The following is an 18,110-nucleotide window of genomic DNA, read 5'->3' on the forward strand; positions in this document are numbered from 1 at the left end:
TGGTTCATAGCTAAATAAATAACAGACTATTTTGCTCTAAATACAGGCTCTTCTGCCTTTCAGGATAGGTGTTTTTTCTGCAATTAGACAACGAATTTCTCAGAAACTTTCTTGGGTACCTTCCATCCTTTGAGATTTTTTTTTTTGCATGTGCTACTTCCTGTCATTCAGATTTCTTCATGTTCCTATTTTGTCTTCTTAGTCTTATGTGCACATTAGATTTGCATAAGGTAGATCTTTTCACTGTCTTTCTGTATATTTTAAAAGCAGTTGCTTGGATCCTGGCTCAAATAAGTGGCAGAGCTGAGCATTGCATTTGCAGTGAGCTCAGGAAATGGTTTACATCAAAGTCACTTTTAAAAATATGTATTCTTTTTTCTGGGACAATTTTAACTTATGCTGTTGCTTCTGAGTCACAAAAGCTTATTGTTGTTCTGACTCAAAACAAAATGTCACATTGAACCAAATGAAAATATTTTCATTTAGGTTATCGTGATCTACAGTGAAATTTTGTGGCAAAATATTTTTCTTCCCATTCGTAGTGAGCTGAAAAATAATTCTGGTTCATATATGGAGAACTGGGCTGCACACCTTGTTACGTGAGAAATACCATCAGAGAATTCCCCAAAAAAAGATGAGGTGGGAAGAAACCCCTGGTGATCTCTAGCTTAATTCTGCCTAAAGTCAGGGCCTGGAGTAGTTTAATCTGGAGGATATAACACAGAGTGAAAATTGTTGAATTCTACTGTTGAAGTGACAGAGGAGTTGAACAAAACTTGGATTTGATATCTCAGGTTCCAACATGTAATTGCTTTCAGTTGTTACAAACGTAACATTCATTTTGGACTTCTTTAGCAAAGAATTCTGTAAGAGATTTGCAGCTCCCATGCAGTCTGCCCTCTTGTCCTTGCCAGCTGCATTTATACATTTGGGCCTATTTAAATAATTTGGTCCTGGTCGGTTTCTGTTTTGTTTTGGCTTATAAATACACTCTGAGTTTAATAATTTGTGATAGTTTTTGGTAACAGTTACTTTTAGGAGTGTAATGTTTCCACACAGCTATTCTGTGATTTTTAATTATTTGTGGCAGAAAAGCTAAAATATTGGGAGGAAAAGACTGAACTAAAGAGATTGACATAGATAACAGAGAACCTTGCCCAGGAGCATTTTTCTTTAAGTAATTTTTCTCCTCACTACACATACATACATATGCTTTTTCTTTGCTGCAAGCCATGAAGACTCCTATCCTATTTAGCTAACATAGCTCTAAAAACTTATTGTAGCTCTCAGTGTTGAATTTCAGAGAGTCTTCATGCCCTTTTCAGTTTTAGGTAGTGAAATGGAGCATGGTCCTTAGGATCAGAAGAAAATAAGTAGAAATGGGAGGAAATGTGCCAGTGGTTTTTGCTCTTTTGTTTTCCTCCCCTGTTCTGGGTATTTTGTACCTTGGAAAAAGTAACTGAGAAAATGAGGTGCTCAGTTTTACTGCTTGGAGGCAAGGGGATGTTCATAGTCAAAATGCAGAGAGAGCTGAAATACAAGGGAAGAGGGGAACGGTGGTTGTGTAACAGTAATGCACAGTAAAACCTCAGTCAGCCACCAGGGAAGAATTATATTTAGCCTGTTTGAAATAAATGTACATACAACTTGCTATTTCTGATGTGTTAGGGTATCCAAAGAAATTCAAGAATGCACTTTTCTTATTGAAATAAAGGCACTAAAATGCAGAATATGCCTTAGGTGGTGTTAGGCTCTTTTAAAAATTAACTTTCTCTTTGATGAAGCAATAGGATAGGAATTGCTTTATCATTTTACTGAGAAAGAGATGTGTATGTGCCTTCTTACTTGATATGTTGGTAGTCCAAAGGTAATTTGTATTCTTTGAAATTCAGAGTTACTTCCCTAGCATTTTGTACATTTCAAGCCTTACTTTTGTCTTGTTAGATTTCAAGAACAGCAAACATAGGAAGTAACTGAATTGCTGGTTTGCTGTATACATTGTTTTGGTTTTGAAGGCCTTAACACCGAAAAATAGATTTCCAGGACAGCCCAGCCCTATAGAACAAATTAGGATGATAAGACTGTTAAAGGTACAGTAGCAGTTAACTTACAGTGAAATTCTGCAGAAATTAAACTGCAGAAGATATTGTAGATTTGATCATTCCTGGGAAATTTTTTTCATAGCGTGGCCTTACCATCAAACAGTATAGAAGAAATCTCTATGCTGTTTTTAGTCATTGATTACCTTGCACACGTGATTTATCTGAGGGTATGATGTGGCTTTCTACATGGCAGCTTCCTTTAATGTTATCTAAGCTGTTGAGAAGATCTGGTAATTATTCCCTGTAGTACCTTTTTTCTGAAGCAATCCCTGCCAGCAAAGAGCACTCTGGTCTTGTACACGGATGAGTTGTTTCAGGAATGAGCTCTTAGTAACCTGGGGCTGAATGCAGAATAATCTGGGGTTGCATCTTTGGTTCAATACCAAGATCATTGACCTCTTCTCATTGCTACTGCCTGTAGGTCTCAACATTCTGTTGGAATAGATCTGTCTAGTCTCTGATTCATTCTGTGTCAATGTTGTCTGATCTAAAAAGAATTCTCATTAACTAATCAGCATTGTATGTATGTTAAATGAAAATATTAATGTAGATCGATAGAGTCGATGGGTGAATTTGCATAATTTAGTAATTAATGCTAATCTGTTCTTCCCAGTAGAAATCCATAACTCATAAGATTTCATACCTTTATGTTTAGCTTTAAAAAGGTCTACTTCTCTAGGGTGTTCTGATGCAGCACAACAGCTCACTGGAGGCTTTGCTGGATACATGCAGTATTTACCAATGTTTCTGTATCAAATATGTAGCTAGAATAGACTTACTTAAGATAAAATTATGATTTCTGTGTCTATGTGAAATAGAAGGTAGAACAAAAACGTATTTTACTTTTTAAAACCTCTCTAGCTCTCAGTATTTATCAAGAGGTCAAAAGGAGCAATTTCCCTAGTAGTGGAGTACTTGGCCCTACCTTTGGAGTGAAAACCTGCAATATTTAAAGGGCTTAGGAAAATCATACATGTCCAATTAAAATCATAGTCAAATGTATGTCACACAACAGTAAAGTGAATCAAAACAAAGTTTTTGCCCTTTTAAACATTTAAACATAAGTAATTCTGGCAGATGTCATTTTTGATAAGGAAAATTCCAGTATTGCTTAAAAGGTCTGGTGACAGGAAAGCTCCTTTTGTTTTAGGTGGGTTTATTTATTTTCTCTTAATAATTTCCCTGTCATTGCTGTACAGTGTATCTATAGCCATACATTGCACAGTGTGTAAATTCAAATGGACAGACATTTTGGGTCTGTCCAGCATAACATCTTTGTTTCTCACCTTTAAGTAATGTGATTTTGCAACACTGAAGGCTTGTCTCTTCAAGGTGAAAATCTCAAATTTCATTACACTGTTCTGGGGGTATTTTTCTCAACAGTTTCCCAGTCTTTGTTCTGGCATCCTCTTACAGAGACTCACACAACCTGTTTAACCTACTGGCTTGTGAGTCTGGTGACATCTTATGTTTCCAGTCTTGTGATTTTTTTCTGCTCTAGAGCCTGAATCCTCAAAATATCTGTGCTTGCAGGTGGAAGTTTCTGAGATTGCATAGAAGTAATAGAAGCACTCAGAGCAAAGAAAGTTAAATCTGTTTCTTTGTGGTGGGTTGTAGTACAACAGCTGGTGGTGAGCAGTCAGATCAGTAGAAGTGGATAGAGTTTGGTGGGTTTGGGGGATCATTTAATTCTAGAACAAAGATGTGTAATAAAGTTGATACAGAGATTGAAAAGTCAGTCTCTCCATGGTTCAGGAAATGCCAGCACCAGGCTTGCATTTGCAATTTTTATTCAGCCCTCTGATCTGTACATTCTTTTACATCAAGTAATTATCAGTTACGTAGTGTTTTTCCCACATTTTCCCTTGTTTTGGGAAAATATGTAAAGTCACTGAAGCAACCAAATGCTACTGACAGCTGTGGTAGACACACCCATGTGGAAACTACTACTTAGCTTTACAGGGCAGACTAAAGGGTGCAGTAAACAACCTGAAACTCCTTGGCAAACAAAAACCAGTATTTTATGGCTTTGTATTAACGTGATTGCCCTTCAGCCTGGAACTGAGGGCTGCAGTGGTTTCTGCTTCATCAGCTTGGAACAAGCAAGAATCTGGTGTGAGACTTTTCCTCTGATTTTTAAAAACACCCTTTTGAAAGATCAGCCCCATCTAATCCAGACTTATTCCTCTTAAAGCTTGGGTACCTGGGCCTCTTGCTGAAGGGTGACATGCTTTTGATATGGGTTCCAGCTGAAAGGGGACTGTTCAGCAGATGATGTTGGGACACCTTTAAAGTGTTTCCCGGGAAGGAAGGGTGTAGCTCCATTTATCACTAATTTAGGTGATCAATAATTTGTTTCTCCTGGTGAATACACTCAGTATTTTGGGAGCATATTTATGCTCAGATTTCTCCCATTTTGATCCACCTGAAGGAAAAAATAGACTGTAATTGTAGCAGTATTCTCCCAGCAGATGGAGATTTAATTGTGCTTCAGTGGGGTCCCTGTATGCCATTAAGGCATTAAATATTTATACCATTATGGTGTTAATTTAAAAATAGTGTTGAAGGCCTATTGCCACATCTTCTGTGTAGCCTGCACTCCATGATTGCTGGAGTGTTTGACTTTGTTTATTCTGGTTTTTTTCAAAAGAAGAGGTGTTCCTGAAGTATACACATATTGGTATAACCAGAGGGATAAAAACACTTATTGTCCTTTCTGCTTATTTTTTTAATGTGTCCATGTGCTAAAGGGATTTCAGGCTCCCTGCCAGAACTACTCCCTGTCTGAAATGACTACTAAACGTGCCAATGAGGGGTAGCTGGGTTCTCTGTGGAGTCTGGTAGATTGCAAAGTCCTTAATACTTTTGTTTTTCTTATTATTGTTGTATTGTTTTTGTTGTTTTGTTTTCTTTTCTGCAGCTGACTTTATTTGAGCAAAGGATCTCTGTGTACAAGGAAGGGGCTAAGGTCAAAGTTGTAGAAGGAATCAGAGATGGAGCAAACTGGCAGAGAGAGGAGCTTTTTGGTTGTAGTGGGCCTGAGAGTGGTGTTAGGGGTCAGGAAGGCCAGAGAAATCAGCTTGTTTGGTATCTCAGGTGTGGCAGAGGGGATAACAGCAGTGTGGCACAGGGTGTTTGTTGGATGCTCACCTGTTCATCTTAAGAGATTCATTCTCTTCTATTTTTAGGATCTACAGCTAGAGTATGGTCATGGTCCTCAGTGTGGCTACTTTTTGGGTGCAAATAAGTGAGTAAGCAACTGCATTTTCTGTCTTTAATTCATTCAAGACTATTTTAATATAAAGACACATTAGCTGAAGCAGATGTAGTAAAATAAGTCAAGCTTGTTTGTATCAGTTAAAATTCCAAAATCACTTATTTATTTCTAAAATAATAGTAACTCCAGTGATACAGAATGGCAGCACTTCTCAGTATTTGAAACTGTGTTGACCATATTGTTTTTGTGGTGGTATAGGCTTCCTTTTAAGAGCTATTATCTTGGTCTGCTTGTTTACAAAATATTCTGCATGATAGGTCCCACAGAGCATAATTTTACCCCATCTGGGATCTAGCAGTGCTTCTCTTTGCCATTGCTTTGTGCCCTTCTTTATCTTGTAGGGCACTAGGAACATGCAGTTATAGATGCTTTAAAAAATAAAACCTTTCTTAGCAAGCCTTTTAACTTCATGCTCATACCTTTAATCATCTTGATGTATTAATTATATGAAATAATTTTCCATATAATTTTCCCTTTACACGCAATTACTTAATTACAGTTATGCATGCCAGAATTAGGCTGCCTAGCTTTGATTTGCTAAATTAAATCATAATAAAAATGCAGAAAACCTAAGCATAGAGCATGATATTTTTACATAGTCTTTAATTGGGGAAAAAAATCAATACTGTTATCTTCTGAAATCCTTTTGTTTCTTAGTCCTGTGATTCTTCTCTGTCTGTGTTTTCAGACAAAGACATGAATATGAAGTTGAAAATGTTACAAAAATGAGCCAGGGAAGAATTAATTTATCCCAATAGTAGTTTCATACTTGTCAGTCTGATTTAGTTTTTTTTATATTGTGCTTTTCTTGTGGATTTCTTTTAAATTGGATCAAGCTGCCATAGTCCTTTTTTTACAGCAAGAGGAAAAAGGACCACTGCACTTAATAGCAATACATTACTAAACATGCATGAAAGGGTCTTGTACAAACAATAAATGAAAAAAATTTGCAGCTGTGTTCATTTTTATGTGGATGCTGGATGTATATTCTGAAAGGCAGCTGAAATAACATGCTTTGGATTATTTACTGATGGAATCATAGGTGCTTTTGTTCTGGCTTTTGATAATTGTGTTTGTGTACCACAATTAAATTATGTTCTTATTCTTATTTAATTCTGAAGGAGTCTCTTAAAATCAGTTGAAGAAGAGCTACATCAGCGGTAATTCTATTTCTTTTTCCTCTCTTGTGTGTTTCAAAAGTAATTTGTGCATTGATTTTTTTGTCTGTCACAACTAGTTCTTACTTGTCCCTGTGCTTGCTGAGAGTTGAGAGAGGCATAGTTGTCTAGATTGCAGCTATACTTTAAAGAACAGTAATGATTTTGAAAAAAAGACAGTAAAATTCTATAAAAGAGGTAGATTTTGAGGTCAAAATCTTTCACAGCAGTCAAGGTAATTTTAATACAACTTGCTCAACTGTAGTACCTTGTTCATTTTCTTAGGGGACATGTGGCACATTTAGAAGATGATGATGATGCAGATGATGATTCTAAACAGTAAGTCCTTCTTGTAAAAATAAATAAAATCAGATTCTTGAATAGATGAGTATTTGAAAAGAAAAGGTTGAATCATATTCTATAACAGCTCAGGATTCTTTTTGCAATAGTATTTTTAAAGATAATTATTTTAATGTTGTTCCTAGATGACATCACCATAAGTCATCTTATTCTGCTGATTGTTATAAATTGGGGGGAGGGGAAAATCTTGTTCCTTGTTTGATGCAGTTTTCTTTTTGTTTTCTATTATGGAACAAAATCTTGGCATCATTATGCCGAGCCAGTAATTTTTCCAACCCCAGTCCTGGTGCCTTGAACTGATAACATATATTAAAATAAAGCTCATGAAAAGTAGATAAAATATATACATTACAGGCTTCTCTAGATGTTTGAGTTTGTTCTGTCTGTGTTCTCAGCTAGCAGGATGCTTGAATGGGTGCTTGGTTTTTGGAATAGAGGTGACTTCCTTTACTCAGAGAGAGCAAGGTTATGTGACTGCAAAGGCATGTGTCAAATTAATGATGTTCATGTTAAATCCCACTGGTATAAATATTCTCGGGCTTTATTTGATTGATAGATGAGAGCAGAAACAATTTAAAAAGCACAACCAGTATGTGTAGATTTACATTCCTAAATAAACCTGATGTAAAGACCAAAAGGAAAGATACCGTTGAGACATAATTTTTGTTTGCTTTCTGTTAATGGATAATTTGGAAAGCTGTTGCTTCATACAAGAAACCTTTAAAACATGTGCTATCTATTGCTGGCATCTCTCTCTTGCAGAGAACCAAACTACACCCTCTCTTCTTTTTTTGAGTTATTTTACTGCTTGGTTCCTCCATCCATACTAACCTCTGGATTTTTTTTTTTTTGGTGTACAAATCTGTGTCCATTCATTTTTGTTTAATGTTTCTCCCCCCTCCTCGCCACCCCCCCCCCCCCCCTTTCTTGCTCTGTTTGCAGCTGGTATCATCAACTTCAGTAAAGTTCCGGGGCTTGGAACCTCTTGATCCCTGCTGCCTTGAAGTACTAGCATTGATTTCTTTGTTCTTTGTCCAGTGCTTTGAGATCCTTGTTCCTTGCATGAGCTCCATCAGAACTTTCAAACAGCATTGACTTCAGCTGCTTATGTCACCGTTGTGTTTCTGTAAATTTTCTTTTTTAGGTTAGGCAAGAAAGAACCTGATAGTTTCTGGTGAGGTTCTGATTCATCTGACTCTGGGGACCAGTAGTCACTGATAGTCTTCCAAAATCATCCTGGTATTTTTTCTGTTTCTTCCCGTATTTCATCCCAAGTACTTTTGCCCTACAATGAGAGGCCCTGACAATGTGTAAGCACAGGAGTAAAAGCTTGAATCCCTCAGCCTTGGCTCAGACATACTCTTCACCTGTGCCTTTCTCTTGGTATCTGCTGGAGCCCAAGGCTCTGCTGCAGTTGCTGGTTCATCAGCTTGGTCTTGGATGTCTTTCTGTGGAGCCCACTGAAGATTCAAGTCTTTGGTTTGATTTATATTCTGTGCGGTGGAGCTGCAGTTGAGGAGCACATGTGGCATCTAGTCACTTCTTGGTTCAGATCCAGAATAAAACCAGTGAAGCCAGGATACACCTCCCAGTCCAGACTGATGCCACTGCATGAAACTGGGTGATTTGTAGCAACAGAGACTCCACACACTTCAGAGAACAGTATAAAGTTATCACTCTTCATTTAATAATTTTGATATTTCTTTTTCTCTCATGTGCAGTAAGGCTGCTTGATGCTTGAATTTCCTGGTTATGGAAACTGGGAAAGCAGAAATTACTGGGGCACTGCCCTGCATGAATAGCAGTGACAAACTGCACCTAAACCCTCTTGTTGGAACAAGGGCATGTGGTCCTTTTTACAAACATCTATCACATATATGCCAGATTGTTGCCTTTTTTTCTTCCTTTGGCTGCCCAGTAACATTGGTTGTCTGAAATGCAGGAAGATTATAAAAGGAAATGGAAATGAAGCTTGAGCACTCATGACTGAGACTTAAACTTGGTCCCATGTTACTAAGAGAAGATAATTTCTACCACCAAAGCAGCAGAAGTACATGACACAGGGGAATTTGTTCTCAAAAGTCCTCTTCCAGCTTCTCTGAAATACAAACAACAAGATAAGATGCCAGGACAGAAATTCCTAAAGAGAATGAAGCCAAGCTGACAAGTTTTCGACCTGTAAACAAACAGGCAGATACCTTACTACTTTGAAACATAATTTAAAATTAAGGAAAATATTGTGTAAGAATGTCGAGTTTACACGGCTGTATTCCAAATTTATTTAGTGGAAATAATATTCTGTTCCTTAAAAATTAGGAAACAGGACAGTGGAAGAAGTTTTAAAAACATGCAAAATTTCAGAGTTTAGTGTTTTCTTTTTAAATGGAGCATATTTTTTAAACCACAGAACCCGGAGAGGAAGAATGCTTCCGATGCTTCAGCTATCCTGTTTTCTGATGATATCTTGTACTGTTGGGCCAAGCTGTTGAATTGTTCTTGAATGAAAAAGTTGTCTTTCCCAAGATTTCTGTGAAAAAAGAGACTCATCAACCAAAAACCGACTAACCAACCTAAACACGAGGGTAGCTGTCCACTGCAGATGGATTTTACTTTCATGTGTAAGGCTGTTCTGAGTCATCAGTGTAAATTTTCCAAGGAATGGTATTCATTAGTTCTCTTGTAACTCCCCTTCAGCTCACTGGTAGCCCTTAACTTTCTCCTCTCAACAGAGCAAGTATCAGGCCTCTTCTGTCTCTCCTTACTTTGTTCTGCACAAGTTTGTGCATCTTCAGCAGATCAGTTCATGACACTCTCTGCTCTCTGGTGATCTTTGTTTTCATACAGTATCTGAGGTATAACAAAATATTTGATGCAGTTACTTGGCTATAATAGTGCTCTTGACAAGTTAATGGTGTTTATTTCTAGGGCATTTATCTTCCCCATATCTTCTTGAAGACTGCAATTTGAGTTTTCTCTCTGTTTTGTTTTGTTTCTTCTCTTTATAGTGCTACTATGAAACCTAAAGTGCCACCTCCTTTACCACCAAAGGTAGGTGAGGGGGATTTGGTTGCTCGGAAGAAAAATGCACTTTAAATTAACAAATAAATGCAGAATATTTAAATTACTGTATTGATGGCTCTTTACTTGTGAAAATATCAGGATCCAAATGCTGCATGTGGGGTTTTTTCCTCATTGAGATGTGGCACAGATCCTTTGAAGCTTTTTTCATTATGTTTTTATTATTACTATGTCTCTTTCAGCCTAAATCCATCTTTATCCCCCAAGAAACTTACTCTTCTGAAAATGAAAATCAAGGGACAATCAAAAGATGCCCAACATCAGAGAGTCCAGCAAAATCTACATCTCATGTTCCACCCAGACCACCACCTCCTCGGTTACCTCCACAGAAATCTAATCCTTTAGGTAATAAAAGTGACCCCAAGAAGTGCACAAATATTTCTTGCATAATCTAATGAGATTTTATTTCTGCCTTCTCACCTGTGCACACATTGAAAGATATTGAGGTAATTTTTCCATGGTAAAGTAAAAAAAGTGCGTGAAAGGCAAACTTCATAAAGAAAGCATTTAACTCTTTTTTTAAAGCTTAACTCTTGAGAGGGTCAAATGTACTTTCTGCCAAAGTCACTGACACTATTCCTGCTGATGCCATTGGTGACACAATTGCTTTCCTAAGCAACAGGCTTATAATGTAGAGTATCAGGACTGTTAAAAAAAGTATGTTTGTAGGTTTCAAGTTCAGTGTGTCAGCTGTTGTTGTCATTTGTTATGTCAAGAACAGAGTTCTGCTTTCAAAGTTTGCTTTTGTACGTAATGAACTGGGTTGGGGAGTATAGGAGGTAATTGTGTTTGTTTACTGTCTGCTCAGACTGTTCATTTTATGCCTTTGTCAGTCTGATGCCTTGAGAGTTGTCTTGGACTGGCTTCTCTTAAGCAAGCTCAATGTCTGCCTCTTAATTGTTACTTTGGTAGCTTTTCCTTGCTTCATACTTAGTACTGCAGTTGATGTGTTAAAGATTTGACTCTAACAAGGCTGTTTGTAAGGAATCAGTAATTGAAGTTAGCTATTGGCAAGTATTTCTTTAGGTCTGGTCCACACATTTTCCCTCATAACTGTGACTGCATCCCTTTCTGTGCTCCTGTTAGAGTTGTTACATTAGTTACCAGAAGTCACAGACTGAGATGGAATGTGGCTTGATGTATATGTGCGCATGTAAGAACATGCCTGCTTCAGAAATAAATTAGGGTATTGTATACTGTATTGTATATAGTATATGTTCTGACTTAATTGGAAATTCTGGCCTATTTAAAACAGTTTTTAGGCTAGATTACTCTTTGAGGTGAAGGTAGAGGAACACAATTTTAAATATGAATCTTTCTAGGTAATGGAGTCACTTCTGTGCAATTAAATGGTGAAAGAGACGAACTGCCACATCAACAGAACGAAGCTAGAGACACTAACTTTTCAAGGAGAGAAAAGAAGGAAATACTGGTAGGTATTTAAGCTTCTGGTTGTCCTTTTAAAATTGTCTTGACTGTTCTACATGTGCAAGGAAAAGGAGCAGGCATGCTGTTTAATATAGAAATTATGCTGGATGGCATCTTGTTTATTTTGAATCAAAGCAGAGTTTTCCTTGATTGTCTGGTTGTGATACAGCTGTAAACTGAAGTTTGTCAGTGTTTAATTTGCTTAGAAACAAACATAGTCACAAATACTTACAATTTACTTGCTCTTTCACACACCTAAGAAATGTAATGAGAGCCATGTCATGTGTTGTACTGAGCAATGACTGCTTAAGCGAATGGGGAAATGAGGGAATGGAATATGTTGTAGTTAGAATAGATTAAATGTAACATGAAACTGCCCTCTTTGGGGTCTCCTTCCAAGGATGAGGCTGGAAATGTAATTTTTTTGTGAGAAGTCAAGAGAAACATGGTGTGAGTCTTTGTTTCGTTTTAAGGAAGTGCCAGTAATACTGGCAATACTTTGGAAAGCAGGATTACCTGGACACCTTTGAAGTTGTCATTTGAAATTGTGTTTGAAGTTTACCTGCAAGATATGTTTGTTCAAAAGCATGTTTGTGCTAGGAGAAATTGATACTGATACAGGAAAGTGCACTGACTGGTAACATTTAATGCTGTAACACTGAACAGTTGAGCAATTGTTAAAATATTGCTTAAACTCTCTAGTACTGGATATGGCATTCTTACAAGCACCATTGTAATGTGAAAATGTTTCATAAGACTGTGCAAACATTCAGTGAGGAAGTATTAGGGAATCATAGTAGAGATTTTAATGAAAGAAGACTATGCTGGATGTTTGTGGTTATGCTGTGTGTGGGGAGGGAATATACATGTTCGAGCATGGTGTGCATGTGAGTGTAAACATACCTTCAAATTTTATTTTCTAGAAACCAATTAGTAATGGCCTTCCTCCCACACCTAAAGTACATGTGAGTATTGCTGAGTCATACAAATGCTTGTTGGGAGCAGGGTGAGAGAGCACATTTTTGAAATGTTTGTAGTATTTGGTTTTTTTACTTAAAAAACCTAATACGACTTAGCCATGCTAAGCCAGTGGTGTGACTCTTAACCTCTTGTTACGACTTGAAGAAAAAAAAAAAATCCTATTGTGACTGTCACATTTTAATTTTTCATATTTATATATTTAATTTTTTTCACTTCCACAGATGGGTGCTTGCTTTTCAAAGGTTTTCAATGGCTGTCCATTAAAAATTCATTGTGCAACATCTTGGATAAATCCAGATACAAGAGGTACTATACAATGACTATTTTACCCATTTTGTCCTCTCCTTGAATTTCAAGAGTGCCTAGATGAGCAGGACTATTCCTTTTAAAACAGACAGATATTCATATAAGGAGGAATTGTTCTTTAATTATGCCACTGCTGTCCAAAGTTGGGTTGTTTTATTAATTAAGATATATCAAGTGAAGTTGTTCACTTTGATTAAAAAGAAAAAAATGCATATCAAAGTTTAAAGACTCTTGTCAACATTTTAGTCCAAAAGATGACAATCCTAATTTATTTGTAAAAAAAATCTGACTTTGGCAGTCCTAGTTGAGATTGGTTTCTTTATCATTCACCTGATTTTTTTTTTTTTTCCCCCTTAAGATCTTTCTGGTCTTACAGGATTCTGCAGGTGTTTATATTTGCATAATTTTTAGTGCTGTAATATCTATCTGATAAAAGGGATAATTGGTAATATTGTACTCACTTTGCCTGCCATTACACCTTTTGATTATAAGCTCTATAGACATACTACTGAGCTAGTGGAGCAAGAAAATACTTGGGTTTTTTTACAAACTGGAATAATGGAAGTGTAAATCCTTAGCAGTTGACATCATCTCAGTAGGAGAGGTCTGCTTTGTTTGCATGGCTGTGTGTAATCCAGGGGTTTGATTATGTTCAGGAGGTGAGGCAACCACAAACTACTGAGAAAATGTTCCTGTCAATACTGCTGTAGAAGTACTTCCAAAGAATGGATATTTCACATAATATATGGAAATGTCTAAGTAGGATATGCTGAAATTATTCATGTGATTTCCTGCTTGTGGTTGAACTGCTTTTTTAAAAATTTCCATTATTACTCAAGAAAAAAAAGACCGAGCTTTCCTAATGACTTAAACCAGCCCCATCCATAAATTAAAGCTTCCTTATCATGATTAATTTTCTGTGCTTTCTAACACCATAACTATTATAGCTTGATTTGTTTCTGTGTGTGTAAACATCTTTTTTTGGTAAAGGTGTACATACCTTCCTGAAATCAAGATTTCTACCTCTTTTTGATTGTGTTTGCAGATCAGTACTTGATATTTGGAGCAGAAGAAGGTATTTACACACTGAACCTCAATGAACTTCATGAAACATCAATGGAGCAGGTATATTTCTGGTTTATCAAAAATACATCGTTTGTTTTAACCACTCAGATTAATGTTTTATAATCCTTGTAAAAGTGGTTTTTCCTATATTTCCCTAGGCACTAGCTACACTGAGAATTTTCTTAAATGTTGGCTATTGAGGATGCTTTTCAGTCACGATTAAGTGTTTTTAGGCTGAACCACAATTATGTAGGAGATCTTCATCTATCAGTGTTTTGAACTTCATCATAGTGCATTGTTCTGCAGCTAAATGATTAGGTAAATAGTATGGAATTTCCCTGATGCATTTTGGATGAAAATTTCTATTTTCCTTAAAGCTTTGTTACAATACAGAATTTTTGCAACAAACATTGTGTTTCAGCTACAGGGAAAGCAAGGAGATCCTTTATTCACAAGAGTCCATTCTTGTGATCTTAAAAGCAGCTTTGCTGATGACAGCTTACTGAATTCCACCTAAAGCTCCGTCTTTGCAAAGTCTTATAAAAAGTGATTTTTTTGGGAAGGGATACTGGGGAGGAAGAAATTGCAGGCTTTTCTGTACTCTCTAGCTCTTCTGTTACTCTCTAAGAGACTTGTTTTCTTTCCTGCCTTCTCCCTACCATAGGGAGCTGTGCACCTGCCATCAAGATGGAGGAATTTGCAAGGACAGCCTTCACACTGTAAGCTGGAGGCGCTGGTGTTTGTTCATCCTCCAGGGTCCAGACATTGTAGAGATGTCTGCTTTGTTGAGAGGAAGGCCTAGCTAGCTTGAACTGAGCTCAGTGTAACCCATAATCACAGTGGTGCTCAAGTTACCTGGTTTAAACTTAGCTCGGGTACCACTCTGCTGCTGCATTGCAATCGTAACACCTCCCCTGAGAAATAACACTACTGCAATAATCCTTGTAGGCCAGGTAGGCCAAGGAAAGGTTTGGGTTTTGTCTGATTGGGGTTTGGTTTTGGTTTGGTTTTTAACTGGCAAGGAAGGAGAAGAGCTGTAATGAAAATCATGTAGTGTGTTGCCTAGTGAGCTTTCAGGGAAATGTTTTAATGAGCACTTAGAGACAAGAAGAAATGCTTGCTAACATAGCCAGTCATGTGTGGAACAAGAGGAATGAGTGGCAGGTCAATTAACCTGCTAATCTGAAGAATTTAATCCTCAGATCCAAACCCACTGAGTCACAATATGCTCAGGTACCTACAGAAGGTCAATCAACCTTGCATGATCAATCTTGATACAAGCAGTTTGGTGGATTATTACCATAGGTGTTTCTTACAGTGTTTAGGTTATGAGAAGACTTCAGGAATGGAAGGGCACCCTCTGTGCTAACCATTTATTGCATCATTATGATAATAGTGAATAGGGCATTAATAGCATTTCCCAGTTTTGTGTTTTATGTCATTGTTTACTCTCACTCTGATACAACTCAGTGTAAAAGCTGATTGATTATTTTTCTCTGTATTTCACTTCACCAGTGGACAAAGGAGACATAATGTATGTTTCCAGGAGTTAGAATAGCTTCAAGGTTAATATTTTAATATTTTTTGGAGGAGTTGTTTTTTGTTTTCTTTTGTGTTTTTTTTTTTTTACGTTGTCCTCCTGAGTGGTGTATCTAGGCCAATAGTCTGTTTCCTAAAGTGGCACCGGGAAATGTCAATGAGCTTGGTCACTGTCCTCCTCAGACTCCACTACAGTCATTGAATCAGGGATGTTGGAGGATCCCTGCCTATTTTTTTGTCCATTTTTGGACCTGTTGAACATGAGTGTGTCTAATTCCTTGTTTGTGTTGATACCTTCCACCTCCATGACTTCTTGTGCCAATAACTTCCAGAAGTTAGGTGAAAGGGGGAGAAAGTAGTTGCAATTTGTTCGGGTTTTTTAAGAGATGTCTTGTTGCTTTCACCCCCATCATTTTAGGAATTGTAGGATTTGACAAAAAACAGCTCTGCTGTGACCATTTGTTGCACTTGTTCATCACTTAAATGAAATGTGTAATCATGTAGGTGAAGGTGAAGAATCCCTTCAAAGTGCCAGTTTTAATTGTTTCAAGAGATTTGGAGTATCACAGACTTTAGAATGGCTGTGGTTTGTTTTTCATGCTTGGTTTACTGAAGTTTGTTGTTGAGCTTTTCTTCTTTGAAGGAGAAAATTTAGTGAAAATTTAAAAAATTTTTGGAAAAGGGTTGATTGATCTTTATAATGACACCTTGTGGAATGTAATATCCTTGAAGACATGAGTATAAAATGTGCTAATTGTCTAAATGTTAATGCCTATATTAAATATAGTGTGTGTGCCTAAGATTTACTCTGAATTAACTCTGAAATCCAGGTAAACATTACTTCCCTTAAACTTACTTCTGCTGCAAAAAGCAAGTCAGTACTAGTTTTGTCCTGTCATCTAAGCAGATACTAATTGATGAATGTCTTGTGTATATCAAATTGAGTGCTACTTCTTTGTTTTTCCTTCCATTTATCAGCTATTTCCTCGAAGATGTACCTGGTTATATGTCATGAACAATTGTTTGTTATCAATATCTGGTAAGTTACTGTGCTATCTTTGAGTGGCAGTGCTGGTAAACACTTGGTTTCGTATTTGAAGTGTGGTTTGTTTTCTAATTGCCAGGTAAAGCTTCTCAGCTTTATTCCCATAATCTACCAGGACTCTTTGATTATGCAAGGCAAATGCAAAAGTTACCTGTTGCTATTCCAGCACATAAACTCCCTGACCGAATACTTCCCAGGTAAATACACATCATCGGATATGTCAGAATATCTTAACTCTGGGAGTTCAGGATATGCTTGTGAAGCTCTGGGAACACCAAATAATGGGGGCTCTGTTCACAGATTGCAATGAATAACTCGTGTGCATTAATCAGAGGGTTGACCCCTACATTTACACAGATCAAGAGGTGAATATTCTCTTACTAGAGAAATGGATTTTGGTACTCCTTACCTTCTGGTTATCTCTTTTTCCTGGGCATAGCTCTTTTCAGGTATAGTCTAGTGTGTTAAATCCTGCTTGTACTTGATGCTGGACAAAATCTATGGCCATGCCCCTCCTGGCTGCTGCAAAAGTTAACCCTGTTGTGACTGGAAGCAGGATACTGCCAAACAAGCCTTAGTAGTCTATTCAAATCCCAAGAGAAGGAGGTAGTAACGCTAATCTAGTTTGCAGAAAAATCTTTGATTCTTAAAGTGCATAGTGAGACACTGGTTCTTCTATTAGAATAGGATTTCTGTTAGGAAATTGTATTATAGAAAATTTGATTCTGTGCTACCTTTGGTTCTGTTAAAAGCCTATTAACATTAAAAGCCTATTCTTGGGTTCAGGAAAGGCTTCTTATTCAGTTATCTGCAAACATAATGGTACCACACTTGTCTGAAAATTGTCTTCTTCCTAGAGGATAAATTCTAAATAACTTAGAGATAATTTGTGCTTTGAATTGTTGTCTTCTGTGTACCTGCACTATTGTTCTGCTCCTCTCTTCCAAATTTGACTTTGGTGGGTGACTTTGGCTTGAGGACTGAATCAGCAGCGGACTAATAACCATAATTACCATAAGGATCGTGCTAGGAAAACCATACTAGATTCTGCCTGGAATGGTACCTCACCTAAGTTGCAGAGGACTCAGAAAATTTCTTGTCCAGTCATGTCACTTCCCAAGAAAAATGCAGCACAACCTGAATGTGAGTGCCAAGACAGTCATTCAGAGGCAGGAGAGATTAATTTAGATAATCTGATTTGCTGCTTTACCTCTTGTTGTAGGGTGTCAGGGTAGTAACATACAGCCTGAAAAAGGCAGAAGACAGGCATTTGAAGTATGTAGGAGAGCGTAAATTTTTTTTTCTACCAGACCATAAAGTGTATTCTTAAACAAGTTTGTGGATACTGTGCTACATGAAAAATGTTAAAAGCAGAGGTTTTGGTAGAGAGAAGGCAAAGCAAAATTGAATTGGAACTAGTTTGTGAGGTTTGTGTGTTCATTGCAAAATGTTCCAACCTCAGTTTATGATACTTGGTATCATAAACATTCAGTAGCAGAAAGTATGTCTGTGATAAGCCTCCTTTCCAGCTTCTTTCCCTGGAGTGTCCTTGAGCAATTCCTTTCAAACTTTCCATGACTTGTTCCAGTGAAAATTTGTGGCCAGTACTCAGTTTTCATGCTATTCAGTCCTTTTGCATTATCAGTCACTTCTGAACAGCTCCATTTGAAATGTTACACAACTGTTTTCCCAATTCATAGTGTTGAGTGCAGCATCTGTCTAGCAATCTATTTATTCCCATCTTTTCTACAGCATCAAATTAGTATTTTTAT

General features: G+C 37.2%; 1 protein-coding gene across 3 annotated transcripts in view; it reads left to right on the top strand.

Moving 5' to 3' along the window:
• MAP4K3 (mitogen-activated protein kinase kinase kinase kinase 3) overlaps positions 1 to 18,110 on the top strand; it is a 66,841-nt gene that overhangs the window by 35,268 nt on the left and 13,463 nt on the right. For 2 of the 3 annotated variants that reach the window (XM_048296762.1, XM_048296765.1), the window contains 11 exons: positions 5,291 to 5,349; positions 6,501 to 6,539; positions 6,822 to 6,875; positions 9,902 to 9,944; positions 10,157 to 10,319; positions 11,297 to 11,406; positions 12,326 to 12,367; positions 12,605 to 12,689; positions 13,735 to 13,814; positions 16,272 to 16,332; positions 16,418 to 16,535. In XM_048296762.1, the coding sequence (XP_048152719.1) occupies positions 5,291 to 5,349; positions 6,501 to 6,539; positions 6,822 to 6,875; positions 9,902 to 9,944; positions 10,157 to 10,319; positions 11,297 to 11,406; positions 12,326 to 12,367; positions 12,605 to 12,689; positions 13,735 to 13,814; positions 16,272 to 16,332; positions 16,418 to 16,535 (854 nt within the window). The remainder of the gene's footprint in view (positions 1 to 5,290; positions 5,350 to 6,500; positions 6,540 to 6,821; positions 6,876 to 9,901; positions 9,945 to 10,156; positions 10,320 to 11,296; positions 11,407 to 12,325; positions 12,368 to 12,604; positions 12,690 to 13,734; positions 13,815 to 16,271; positions 16,333 to 16,417; positions 16,536 to 18,110) is intronic. The other variant, XM_048296763.1, reaches the window with a different exon arrangement.

Source organism: Corvus hawaiiensis, chromosome 3, assembly GCF_020740725.1.
Source record: "Corvus hawaiiensis isolate bCorHaw1 chromosome 3, bCorHaw1.pri.cur, whole genome shotgun sequence".
Lineage (NCBI taxonomy): Eukaryota > Metazoa > Chordata > Aves > Passeriformes > Corvidae > Corvus > Corvus hawaiiensis.